At 40.0% G+C, this 14,376-nt stretch overlaps 1 protein-coding gene across 2 annotated transcripts in view; it reads left to right on the top strand.

Annotated features, from left to right (window-relative positions):
- The window catches only part of tasora (transcription activation suppressor a), a 28,927-nt gene that overhangs the window by 1,755 nt on the left and 12,796 nt on the right, over nt 1-14,376 (top strand). For both annotated transcript variants that reach the window (XM_040003154.1, XM_040003146.1), the window contains exons 2-10: nt 1,404-1,549; nt 3,150-3,242; nt 8,810-8,882; nt 9,381-9,472; nt 10,448-10,579; nt 11,895-12,025; nt 12,304-12,335; nt 12,491-12,596; nt 14,095-14,198. In XM_040003154.1, the coding sequence (XP_039859088.1) occupies nt 1,404-1,549; nt 3,150-3,242; nt 8,810-8,882; nt 9,381-9,472; nt 10,448-10,579; nt 11,895-12,025; nt 12,304-12,335; nt 12,491-12,596; nt 14,095-14,198 (909 nt within the window). The remainder of the gene's footprint in view (nt 1-1,403; nt 1,550-3,149; nt 3,243-8,809; nt 8,883-9,380; nt 9,473-10,447; nt 10,580-11,894; nt 12,026-12,303; nt 12,336-12,490; nt 12,597-14,094; nt 14,199-14,376) is intronic.

Below are 14,376 nucleotides of genomic sequence, written 5' to 3'. Positions count from 1 at the left end.
TAGCTGTAGCTGCCTCCACCAGTGTCTGAATGTGAGAGTGAATGAATAGTGGTATTGTAAAGCGCTTTGGGTGCCTTGAAAAGCGCTATATAAATCCAATCCATTATTATTATTATTATTATTATTATTAATAATTTTTGGCCCGGGAGCCAGTTTTAAAGGATGTCATTGCATATATATCCCCCATGCACTCCATGCAACTCCCTATCCTATCCTATCCTGTCCTACTCAAACTGTTATGTTCCTTGGTACCTTCCAAGCAGTCTTTCCAAGCCTAATAGACCACTCCTACTGAAAAAGCCTCCTTTAGTTCAAGAGAAATCTTAGTTATTTTCTTTTTCCTCCTTTGAATGCATCATTTAACAAACATAGTTAATAACCACCATGCTGATGATTATAGGGTTTTTTGAAGCAGTAAATTCAAAGATAGTCAGGCTATGCTGACATCTTCTTTATGTATTATAGCTGTCTGAGACCACAATTTGAAACTACCACCACATCTTTTTGGCTTGTGTTTGAATATTTTGTCTCAACCCCGGTGTTGTAGCTGTGGAACGCACAAATATGTTGTGGGTTACTGGGGGCATTAGCTCTTTTTGTTAAATCACACATTAGTGTTTAATGCTCCAGCTGAGCCCTCTCCACTCCGAGGGAGGCAGCTGCTACAGGTTTTTCCTGTTCTCCTGAGAATCTGGCTAAAAAAAGAAAAAAAACAGCACCTGTCCTGTTGTAATTAAGCCAGTCTGTCAAATATTTCTGTGGGCCTCCTTATGAGGAGCCTTTGTGCTGAAAGCGGCATAAAGGGTGGGGCATATTGGTGGCTTTATTTCAAATTTTACAATTTTGTCTGATATATACGTGAACAGCAGGGTTACTGACAAGAGCAGTAATATTCTGTACAAGCTCAAGTTAAAGTCCTGTTATTTGACTTGAGTTTATGGTCCTTCTAGAGGCAAGTGTGTTAAAGTCAGTGATGACCAGGACTGACCAGGGAAACTGAAGATACGGTTGAAAGAGCTCCCCCTCAGCTCGTTATATGCCTGTTACACATACACAAAGCAAGGCATCAAGTTCAGTTACCTGCAAACTAGGGGTGTCATGATATCAGCTTTTCATGGAATTAATATTGTGGCCCATTGCTTACTAAATCTGGCCCCTTATCTCTTCCTCTGTGGACACCCCAAAAGAAGTTACATCATCAGTTACTTGTCCAGTGGAAGAAAATGTTATGTTGAACAGAGAACACTGCAAACAGCCAAACACACCTGTTTCTTGCTACGAAATAATGAAGACAGTGTAAAGGTATATATGTAAAGTATAAAGGTAAAATGGATTCATCATTCTGAGGGATTATTTGTGAAAGTGGTTTTTATTGGCTCTAATCTCTCCTGTCTTTCTTGCAGCTCTGTTCCAGTATGTCTCCACTGAGTCCAGGGAGTATGAAGACATGATGACTATCCTGACCTCCAGCTACATCGACACTAACTCTGCTGGATGCTTTACGTACTCCATACCTCGGCTTGTCTACAGTGAGCTGCTGGAGAAAGAGGTGAGAGATAAACAAGTCAGAGTCGTGAATTCATTAAACAACTAAATGGGAGGGAGGGGGAAATCAAGATCACCGTGGGTTACGTGCAGGGACTACTTTACTTGCAGGTTGTGACCACACGTCTTTGCTGGGATGGTCTGGTCAAGTGGTTTTGTAACAGTTTACTTTGTGGGCAACACAGATGATAGTACTAAAAACAAAGAAAAACATTGTCTCACCTTTCTTTCCATATAAAGAAGTTTAACTACGCGTTTAATGCTTGATATATCTTAAGACAAATAACTGCAATGTAAATCTTACTTTTATAATGCAGAAAAACTGCCTGGAATATAAAATAAAAACCAGAAATCTTTTTAGTCAAAGAAAATGTCTTTTTTAATGCAAACCGCCTCTTAAAAAAAATCAAATTCTGTAGTAAATATTGAAAAAAAAAAAAAAAAGGGAATTTGTATGTTATTTTAAGGAATGCTGACAGTAGACAGCAGCTCATTTTATGCCCCTTAATGGTTCATCATTTACTTACAGGCTGTAGTTGATGTCTTTGTCAGTAAGAACATTATAAAACAAACACAAGTTTTAACATTCTCCAAAGCTGTGCTGTGGGTTGGATTGGACGATTTGGTGTGCTGATTTTGGTTTCAGGGCCTTATGTTGAAACCGCTGGTGTACTCTGACTATTCATTTTCTAGATCAAAGTATCACAAAACCACTCTGCTGTCTTTTTTTTTTTTTTTTTAACACCTTGCTTGGGTAGATAACTTCCTTTCCATGAGAGAGTAAAGAGCAGTCATAAGCAAGCCTCAGCTGGTAGTTGGTGACGTAACTTCTTATGGGGCGTCCACACAGGAAGAGAACAGGGGCCAGATTTAGTAAGCAATGCAAATTAATGTGATGCCACAAAAATTATGCCAGTATTACTTAGCTGTAGATCCTGTTAACACATCTGTCAGTTAGGGAGGTGAATGAACAGACATTGTCACAGTACAGTAAGCAGTATAACTGATTCGATTTTAGGAAGAAAAAAAAAGTAATTTTAATCCTGAATTCTGAAATCATATATTTCAATATTAAAGGAAGTAAAAGGAGATGTTAAAGGAGATTTAACCTTGACAAGCTAATATAGTTAGCTTAGTTAAAACAGAATCAGTTCTTATTTAGTGTATTCTGCTCTGTGTATTTGTCTTGCACAATCACGCAAAATAGATTGTTCAAATTCCTGGTTAAATAAATAAAAGAAATTAAATAGAAATATCGGGATTGGGGTACCATGGACATGTGCAAGTGTCAGTGCAGTGCTCAGGAAATGAACAAATCAATATTTCATTCAATAAAAACTACTGTTTATTTACACTGAAATGAGCTGAACACATGTGAATGTATTGCCTGTATAGTGCATGGTAGAGCAGCTATTTCAGAGGCCATGTTTGTGTTGTGAGAAAATTTAGGTCTTGGAGTAAGAATTATGAATTGGATAGGTTTGTCATTAGGAAAAGCTGTTTAGAGAGATGATATTGTTTGTTTAGTGATCATTGTACTGATCATTTTTGTGTGTTTGTGTTTATGATTGATCACATTATTTGTGTGTGTGTGTGTTTTTAAGTTTGTGGAAAAACGGAAGGAGATGAAGGCAGAGGGTAGGACCGATAAGGAGCTGGAGGAGTGCTACTGTTTCCTGTTGACAGACACTCAAAAGGTAGGAGTGACACCGAGCTATTGGTTCGGTTAACAGTGGTTTTGTTTGTTTTGGCCTTTATCCAGAGACCTAGTCAATTTACATAGTTGATTTACTTAAGGGAAGTATGTATTTCTTAGAAGATTTCTTCTTAAGAAATTAAGAAGACCTTTGCTCCTCCCCTTTGTGAGTGTGGACGCTTCATCTCTTTGCTCTTGAATACTTTGCTTCTTATATTGATTTTTATTGATTTTTATGCTGATTTTTTCCCTTTTTTCCGTGTGAGCTTACCTGCGATAACTTCTGGACACTTGTAGATCATTAGGACTAGAGTGTTCTTAACAGAAACAGCAACATTTTATGGTTACCTTGTCCTCAGCGCTCCGTGTGTCTGTGGCCTAGACACAGCTGAAGCCTGATTACAGCGTCTGGGCACCGAGCAGCCTCAATAGCCTGGAAAGGTGCTAACCGCTAGGCTAACTAGCAACAAGATGCCTTCCCTCTCCACAGATGACTACCACAGCCTCCTGCAGAAGATTGCAGTACTGGAGACAAAAATTCATCGCTTAGAAGTAAACGTGGAGGTAAATGGACTGTGTGGAAATGAAACAACCTTGCCTTTGATTCAAAACAATGGCGATGAGCAAGCTAGTACACAGCTAAGGAGCACAGATAACATGACCAAGAAAGTAGACTCTGTGCATTATTATAAATCCTCAAGTGATAATCCCCCCTTAGACTGTCTTGGTGCAAAACCAAGACATAAATCATGTCTCGTGGAAGGGGGAGGACGTATCACAGGCAGGGCACAGCGAGCTGAAATCTCTGAAACCGACTGGCCTTCACTTCCTACGAGACAGAGAAGCTCTTCTACCCCTGTATACGGGAGGAAACAGGACTGGACAACCGTGAATAGGAAGGTTAACAACAAACCTCCAAAACAACTGAATGTGAAACTGCAGAACAGATTTGCTCCACTATCAAAGGACCCTGGATCTATATCGGACAACCATCCATCTAAAAGCAGCGAAATAAGGTCTGAAAATCTGTTGAAAAGTGAAAGGCCACAGGGAAAGCTAAAGGCTAGGCCTGAAACTCTGATTGTGGGTGACTCTGCCGTAAAGGATGTACAAAGGATGTGCGGTAAGAACACTAAAGTCCTCTGCTTTCCTAACGATATGGTCAACAACCTGAAGGAGAGAATTCTTCAAATTGCAGATGAATATCCAACTGTGACAAACATTGTTCTGCATACAGGGTCAAACGATGTGTCCAAACAACAGTCGGAGGTTCTGAAACGGGACTTTACTGGATTATTAAATACTGTAAACTCTCTGAATGCAGCTGTATTCATCAGTGGACCTGTACCGCCGGTCAGAGGAGGAGACGAGAGATTCAGCAGGTTGTTTACACTGAATAAATGGCTTATATCAGCATGTGCTGACCACTCAGTGCACTTTATCGACAACTTTAATATTTTTTGGGAACGCAGGCATCTGTTCAAAGCAAATGGATTTAATTTTAACAAGTCAGGGGTGAAACTGTTCACCTCCAACTTGTTTTATTCCATACGTCATCCATCCGTGCTTGGTGCCAAGGCTGAGATAAACGAGGAGTTATCTCATAAAGAGGAACAAACAGTACTCCAAGAACAGACAAAGCCCAGCAGAAACCTTGAGGAGGAGCTCCATTTGCCCCCACCCGGGAAGAGCCTCAGAAAGGAGAGACACCCATGGTATCTGAGGAAGAGCCTCAGAAAGGAGAGACATCTAAGGCAAGAAGAGGGGTCCCTATTTGCCTCCAACTCTCTCAACAACACCAACGACCAGGACAAGGGACCACGACCTTCCCCAGTCCCCCAAACCCCTGACAGGCCATCACCCTCCTCCCCCTCCCTTTCTCCCTCCTCCCCACACCTGAAATTCACTGAGGAGATGATGGAGCGGGTCAATGCTGGGCTCAGATCTACCCCCCGTCCCAATCCCTTTTTGTCCCCCATAAACCCCCCACCAGAGCGGCCAAAGGTTCGCCATCGAGCCCCACCCTCAACAGAGCAATCGAAGTCACATTGCCCAGCCTCGCCCCCCTTAGTTCCTCTTCATGCCCTGTCTCCGCAGTCTGATGCGTGATGTGTGAAGGGTCCGGGCTGTGAGGATTATGGCAGTGATGACTTTTCCCAGGAGAAGCTGGGACCCTGTTTACTAGAAGGTTTTAAAATTTCTGTACTTTTAGGTGACAGGAGACATGTGGCCTGGTCAAAACACAGAGAGCTGCACTCTAAAAGATCTTTAAACATAGTAAACATACCTTGTGTGCCACAGACTGCTCCCAAACACGAGGGGACAAGTAATACCTCTAAAACACTTAAGTTGGCTTTATTAAACATTAGATCTCTAGCTGGGAAAACATTTTTAATTAATGATTTAATCACTGAGCACAGCCTTGATTTTATGTTTTTAACTGAAACTTGGTTGGACCAAAGTAACAGTGGAGCTGTTCTCATCGAGACGACCCCTCCTAACTACAGTTTTATCAGTGAGGTCAGGGCGAGCAGGAGAGGAGGAGGGGTTGCTGTCTTATTTAATGAATCATTTCAATGTAAGCAGCTATCTCCTGGAAGTTTTCAGTCTTTTGAATATGTGGCTTTACAGCTGAAGGCCCCATCCAAAGTTGTGTTTCTTAATGTTTACAGGCCTCCCAAATACTGCACAGACTTTTTTAATGACCTCAGTGAACTGCTGTCTGTGATCTGTGTTGATTTTGACTGTGTAATTATTGCTGGGGATTTTAACATTCATGTGGACAACCCTCAGGACAAAGGGACTAAAGACCTGAGTAACACTCTGGGCAACTTTGGGCTGACTCAGCATGTAACAGAGGCCACACATAATAGAGGACACACTCTTGACCTACTGATCTCCAAAGGCCTGAGCATTTCAAAGGTTACTGTGTCTGATGTGGGCCTGTCTGATCATTACTGTGTTTTCTTTGAAAGTAAAATCTCAGCCCACACAAATATATCAACAACAGTGATCACAAAACGGTGTATAACTGAACACAGTAGTGCAATTTTTAACCAGGTCTTCCCATTAACACCTGACCTGCCCAGAGGGTCAGTCAATGAGCTCGTCAATAGCTTCAATGCTAACATGTTAAATGTAATGGACACTATTGCTCCCATTAAGGTGAAGGTTATCTCTGGAAGGAAAAAGTCTCCATGGAGAAACTCCACACTGGTGAAAAATGAAAAAAGAGAGTGTAGGAAAGCTGAGCGCAGATGGAGAAAAACAAACCTCCAGGTTCATTATGACATTTATAAAGAGAAACTTCACAATTATAATTTACAACTGAGGAATGCAAGGAGGTCCTACTTCTCTGACATCATCACTAAAAACAGCCATAATGCTCGGGTCTTATTTTCTACAGTTGACAGGCTAACAAACCCTCCTGTGTCAGTGGCAGCTGAACTTCATTCGACCATGGCCTGCAATGACTTTGCCAAATTCTTCACTGAAAAAATCCAAAAAATTAGACAAGCAATTGGTACATCAACAGCAGATCCAGGATATGTACTGTGTCCACCAAAAAACTGTTTAAACACCATGAAACAGTTTCAACCTATTAACAGCAAAGACCTGGAGGACATCTTAGGTCAACTGAACTCCTCCTCCTGCTGTTTAGATGTCCTGCCAACAAGTTTTTTCAAAAAGGTCTCAAAGACTTTAGAGTCAGACCTGTTACAGATCGTCAACTTTTCTTTATTATCAGGTGTGTTTCCAGAATCACTAAAAACTGCTGTAATCAAACCTATACTGAAAAAGGACAATCTTGACAAGACACAAATGAACAACTACAGGCCGATCTCAAATCTCCCGTTTTTAAGTAAGATCATTGAAAAAGCAGTTTCTCAACAGCTCAATTACTTCTTAAAACAGAATAATTGCTACGATGCCTTCCAGTCAGGTTTTAGACAGAACCACAGCACTGAAACCGCTCTGACCAAAGTGTTTAATGACATATGTCTGAATACAGACAGTGGAAAAATGTCAGTCCTAGTTTTACTGGATCTCAGTGCAGCATTTGATACAGTTGACCACAACATATTACTCAAACGACTGGAGAACTGGACAGGTCTTTCAGGAACTGTACTAAACTGGTTCAAAACATACTTAGAAAACAGGAAATACTTTGTATCAATAGGTAACTTCACATCTGAGCAGACAAGTATCACATGTGGAGTTCCCCAAGGTTCCATCTTGGGACCCCTTCTGTTTAACATCTACATGCTCCCACTGGCACAGATTATAAACAACAACAAAATAAACTATCACAGCTATGCAGATGACACACAAATATATCACAATGTCACCAGGAGACCGAGGCCCTGTACAGGCTCTTGGTAAATGCATTGAGGAAATCAATGACTGGTTGTGCCACAATTTTCTCCAGCTAAACAAAAACAAAACTGAGGTAATAGTCTTTGGCGCCAAAGAAAAACGATTACAGGTCACCAGAGAACTTCAATCTATACATCTAAAAACCACAAACCAGGCGAGAAATTTGGGTGTAGTGATGGATGCAGACCTAAACTTAGAAAAACACATTAAGACAATAACAAAGTCAGCTTACTATCACCTCAAGAATATATCAAGGATAAAAGATCTGATGTCTCAACAGGACCTGGAAAAACTAGTCCATGCATTCATCTTTAGTAGGCTTGATTACTGTAACAGCATCTTTACAGGTCTACCTAAAAAATCAGTCAGACAACTACAGCTCATTCAGAACTCTGCTGCTCGAGTCCTCACTAAGACCAAAAAAGTGGACCACATCAGTCCAGCTCTGAGGTCCTTACACTGGCTGCCTGTCCGTCAGAGGATAGACTTTAAAGTTCTGATGCTGGCCTATAAAGCTCTGAATGGTTTAGGACCAAAATACATCAATGACCTCCTGACCCAGTATGAACCATCCAGATCCCTCAGGTCATCTGGATCCGGTCTTTTATCAGTTCCCAGAGTCAGAACCAGACACGGAGAAGCTGCATTCAGCTTTTATGCTCCTTATATCTGGAACAAACTCCCAGAAAGCCTCAGATCAGCTGAAACACTCAGTTTATTTAAATCCAGGTTGAAGACTCACCTGTTCTCAGCTGCATTTGAATAAAGCACCAAATCCACACTTTAAGCTTAAATTTCAAAACTTACATTTAACTACTGATTTTATCTACTGTTCTGATTTTATCTGTTTTGATTTTATATACTGTTGTTTGTTTGTTTGTTTGTTAATTAGTTAGTTAGTTTATTTGCTTGTTTTAATCAATTTTAAATCATGCTTTTTATTTGTTCTTGTTTCTAATGTCTCTGTAAAGCACTTTGAATCAACTTGTTGTTGAATTGTGCTATACAAATAAACTTGCCTTGCCTTGCCTTGCCTTACAGGGAAAAGACACTGCTTGTAGTTGTTCCTAGAAAACTGAATGACTGTGTTTTCTCTGTAAAATAACTGGGGTCACGCCAATAAACCATGTCCTTTAAGACTGAGCTTTCATTATATCTGTGATCTAACTTGTGTTTTGTTTATTGTTTTAGCTTCCCCTGCTCTGTGAGAAGGGACTGTTTGTGGGTCAAAGCTGGATCACAGTGTTGGGAAACCCCAGTAAAGGTAATAGTGCACAAATGATCTACATATTGAGTTATTGTATGCTAAAAGGAGAAGTCACAACAAGCTGATATTGAATTTATTTTTTTGAATCAGCTTTCCAATAAATATACAGTTGTGCCTTGACTTATGAGTTTAAACTACTCGTATGCCAAATCAATTTTCTCCATTGAGATAAATGAAATGCCATTAATCCGTTCCAGGCCCTCAAAAACGCCGCCTCCGGATGGTTGGAAAAGCAAAGTTTTGCAAAATAAATGTAAGAACAACACTGATAACCGCATAAGGTGAACGAGTGAAACACGACATGCTCGGCAGATGTTGCTCTAAATTTCAGCTCTAAACTCAAAATTGTACAAGAGACTGGGCATATCTCGAAAAACTTGCTAGTTGGGGCACTCTTAAGTCAAGGTACCACTTTAAAAAAAATTCTATAAGTAGTAATTTTATTACTTTGTGTGTGTGTGTGTGTGTGACATATGTGTCTGCATATGTTCTTAGGAGTGTATCTGTCAAGGTACTCAGACCTGCTGCAGATGAGTTCCTTAACACCAGGAACTACGGGGGAGATTGTCATCTTCAAAGTGATGAAGGTAAGTTACAGGGTTCATATGTGCGTGGAAAAGCTGAGAATGGTCAAGGAATTTTACAAACCTCTAAAAATGTTGGAAAGTTCAATAAATCCACAAAGTCTAGGAAAAGTCATGGACTTATGTTTCACAAGTACTTCTGTAATAGAGTATTTGTGATTCAGGTAAAAAAAAATCTGTATTGGTCAAATAATTATATTTTATGAAAAATCTATCACTTTACTCAGCTCCATGTTATTCTCTGTTTAGACCCCAGCACGAGCTGAAGCCTGCACTTTGAGGACAATTGCACAAATACTAAAATAATGCTTCATTAATGTCTTGCTGCATTTATAAAAGCACAAAGTAAGAGCAGAGAAAAGCAAGGACATGAGACATGCAAATTGTTGATTTTGTAGAAGGGATAGTCATCGTCATTAGTCATCATTTGAATATTCAAAATATTAAAAAAAAAACCTCAAGAAATTCTAGCTGCTATTTTTAAAGTACATAGTTTTTCTTTCATTGACCAACACTTAGTAGGATATAATAGAAAACTGCAGTATTGAATCACTGATGTAAGTCAAGAACAGAGTTTGTGAGGCAAGCTTTCTTGTAATTATCGATTTGATTGCTTATTTTATGTTTCTTTGTGTTTTATTTATTGCTGAGTTGTTGTGACTGTGGATATGTCATTTGTTAGATGGCTCACTCTGTAGATATTTAAATTATATATAGGTTAAACATCACAAAACTATTTTGACAACCACCAAACAGCTAAAACAGCAAATGAAAGCAGGTAAACGGAATCTGCAAAAAGACGTAAACACAAAGCGCAGATCCGACGCATTAGAATCTGTGAGCCCTGACGGCGTGTACGCGTCGTCGGGTGAGAAAGCCGGCAGCACACTGATTCTGATAAATCTTTGTTGTTAAACTCAATACGTAGTGGTAGAAATGATTGTAATCTGCAGTGGAATTCTTTGTTTGGCGTTTTAGGGAAAAGTCAAGAGCATCTATGAAAACATGAAAAACCTTCTAGATCCAACGCCTCGCTTTGACAGCCATATCTCCAAGAACGCCAGCAAAGTCACCTCGCTGAACTCATACCGCGCATTTGAACTCACACAGGTAAATACACTCAAAAACAGAGGGGGAAAAAAACTGAGAAATGGACAACTTACTCTGGGACAAACATAATGTTGATGCACTTACACACACTTTATCTGTTCAACACAGAAAATTGTTTCAGTGCTTTGAGATGTTTTATAGTCAACAGGAGTCTTTCAGTTGGTTCTGGCGGTGTTATTGTGGTCCAGTTTGTGTTTGGCAGGAATTGAATGTCTGAATTTAACTTTAAAAACAATATCCAGAGAGGATTGTGTGGAAATGACTCAGCTGTTGAAAAAGCAGACCTAAAATTACACGTCTGTCAATATATATTTTTTGTTTTAAATTGAACAAAATCACATGAAAAATATCTTTCAGCTTCAGATGGTTAATTCGCTAAAACAGGTTTTCTGGTTAAAATGTTTTTGTTTGATGTTCAAATTTTTAGTTTCCATATTTGTACTAGGACTGACCTGAAAAATAAATTTTCCATGGTTGGGTTAGAGCTCATATTTAATGTGTGTGTGAATTTCATTTCATGGGTCAGTGTTGTCTGAAATGGAACATGTCAGGCTGTACACTCACACAAATAACAGTTGCAGCATTTGACTCTGATTGTTGTGATTGCCACCTCATTTTGACAAAAACTTGTCCCATCCATGCACCCATCCATCTGTTTTGGGTGGATCATTGCCAACATGTCTGCACTACGTCTGGATACCTAAGCCCTTTGCACACTGATATAAATGTGCTACCAAAATCTCACTCAAGACGCTGAAGCCACCTCAACTTGCTCCTTTCATCATGGAGAAGCAGCCACAGTATGCTGAGCAGCTACCGAAGGAGCATAGAGAGGTGCTCCGTTTGGAGAAGGAGGCTCATCTGGTGTGTCCGTGATCCCATTTTGGCCCTCTTTCGAATTTTGTCTTTCTTTGTCTGGAAAATAAAAATCAGTTCTATCTGCTGATGAGGATATGTTGTCAGCGCTAATGGTGACATCGTGATCAGTGCATATGACTTATCCTACTTTTACTAGCTGGAATTAATTTGACAGCACCTCTTTTTCTACTCTGAGCCAAGATGGTGACCACTAATCATTATCATTCAAATTTTTTTTCAGGTGTTTGTAGTGAGATTCATTTAGTTTGTTCATACTTGTTGTGAATCTACTTGTAGGCAGTGCAAGTATAGACACAGCATGTGTAAATGTGAAAAAGTACTGACATATGCAATCACGTCTGGTTATTGAAGAGGAAAATAAGCGTTTGGGAACCTTGTGAGTCTTTTAAAGAAGCAATGACTGCTTTAAACAAAACCGTTTTCTTGATTATTCCAGCAATACTTCTACGAGTATTCATTCGACGAGCTGCGACAGCGACCTCGCCAGGTATGCCCGTACGCTGTGGTCTCCTTCCAGCTTAAAGGAAAAGACTCTCCTCTTCCCAGTGCACCTGTAGCACCCATCAGGTATGTGAAACATGTAAATTGATGCTATTCTAGCGAGATGACACCTAAAGAGAGTGTTCGCAGGTTTCCAGGAAAAAGCAGCCAGAGCAGCTTCAGTAATTAACTTTAGAAATGGAGTCTTTTAATGAATGTGCTCTTGTTTTGTTTTTTTTATATTTTATTCCATAAAAGTCTGACGGACATTTTAGACATGTAGGGATCAACAATGGTTCTGAGTTTTACCCTCTATCTCTGTGCCAAAACTGACATGAAGTTTGTAATTTGTGTTTGGTGGGCAGGTCGAACAGTCAGTCAGCAGAGGGGAGTAAAGGTGAGCACTGGTCCCTGTTTTTTGTCGATGTAATCACACCTGAATGTGAAAGGTCACCTACACTGCTTGGATATAAAATAAAATAGGAAGCTCTGTGTTTTTTTTTCTTTTCAGTCTTGCTCTGGTACTGATGAGGTTTTATTTTTCTCCCACAGAGCATGCTCAGTTCACAGTGTGGACTGGAGACCTGGTGAAAGGCGACCGAGTGCTCTTTCAGATCTCGCTCTGTTCCCTGTCTCCTCCCTTCCTACCCCACAAACTGTGAGTACTGAGCTGACCTTTAGGCTGTTTAAAGCAGTGGTTCTCAAACTGTGGGTCATGGAGTTCCTGTAGGTGGGGTGTGGATGACCAGAAAAGACATTAGTTTGCTGACTTACTGACCAACATTTGTGACTCCTCTTTATCTTTAAAGATGGATCGAAATCTAAAGTGGGTTTTAGATAGACTTGAATGATATAATCAGCTACTTCTGATGTGAGTCTTCCATCCTGCACGTGAACTCCACCATCTTGGACCTGTTAGATTATAATATTATTTTATGTCATGTTATACCCCTAACTAAAGATTGTGAATTATTATGTAGTTTTAGTTTGCATTATTCTCCTGAATTAGAAGAAGCTGATAACTATTGCATTAGTTAAACTGATTTGCATTACATTAGACTGCTGATTTATTGTGGATGAATGATATTGTTTTATGATGTTATAAGAAATACTGTTTGCAGAAAGCCATGGCCTTATTTGTCTGATTAGAAGAGAACAGAATATACTGGAGTTTTCTGCCCCCAACTCAGCAGGAGCAGATAAACGGGGAGCCAAGGTCGTAGCTTAGGCGCCGTGTGAGAGAAAAGCATGTGAATGTTTAGGCTTTTATGATAAGGTGGGAGAACCAGAGGCTATAAGAGTTTGAGCAATGCTCCACCATTTTGAGATCGGAGGCTGTCTCCATACAGTGTCCATCTCCCACGCGTGTGTGCATTAAAATCATCGTTTGACTCAACCCGGCCAGACCAGTGTTGTTATTGTGGTTTTTTCTCTTGCAGCTAGCGAGAGTTGAGTTTGGTCTAGTGAAACATAAAATGTTAGCGTGGCTATGTTGCAGATAGGCAGGCTAACATTTAGGAGTATATTCGATTCCATAGATCCTCTATCTAAGCTGAATGAGAACCACCACATCAGCACCCTGGCTTACAAGCCCGGAGGTAGGGCAAAACAAAAAAAGGAAGGGCTGGGAATAGCCGGTTAGTTGTTACTGAATTTTAAAAATACGACTGAGGATATTGGCCACTGCTAAAGTGCTTATGACGTTTTTCTCTCAGACAGATGGAAAAAATAAAAAGCGAGTCACTGAAAAATAATTAGTATATCTCAGCAGTCTGACTGGGTAAAGTGTAAGCATGGGAAACACTGGATGGGGGTGTTTCTTAGAGTGGGGGAAAAATAAAAAAATTTGAGAAAAGGTTTCAACTAAAATGAAAACGCACACAGACATATTCCATCAACACCTCGAAAGCTTACCTGGCTTAGCTGACTAAATTCCATTGTTGGTGTCCATGTTTTCTGTGATGCATTGCGCTCAACTCTTTAGCTTAGCCTTACTAAAATAGCTTACCAGCCTGCCTTTAATGATCTGTAATCCCTCGCAGTATAATTTTTACTTTTACTTACTTCAAAAAAACTGCATGCACATTTAAACAAATGCATCCTTACCATTTTAAAATAATTCGCTCTGTGTCCGTCTCACCATGATCCTCCCTCAGACCAGAGAAGCTGGAAATTGGTCATTTGATGAGGCTCGACCAGGTGACCAACCTCCTCCCTGCCAGCCTGTTCTCCTATAACCTCTACAACAGCAGCCAGGAGGGTAAGATCACATTAATCCTCTTAGTGATGCCACGTTACACACCAGAACTACAGTCACTTTAATGTTACATAAGATTCTAGTAATCACCCTTTCTGTAACAGCATTTTCACCCTCAGATATTGCCAAAAATCCTTTCTTAGTTATATTTTCAAAATGCATGTGCATTGAGCTTAAAAGA

Source organism: Simochromis diagramma, unplaced genomic scaffold (assembly GCF_900408965.1).
Source record: "Simochromis diagramma unplaced genomic scaffold, fSimDia1.1 OVJJ01000320.1, whole genome shotgun sequence".
NCBI lineage: Eukaryota > Metazoa > Chordata > Actinopteri > Cichliformes > Cichlidae > Simochromis > Simochromis diagramma.
The sequence above is the reverse complement of the archived record's forward strand: the minus strand, read 5'-3'. Positions and strand labels throughout refer to the sequence as shown.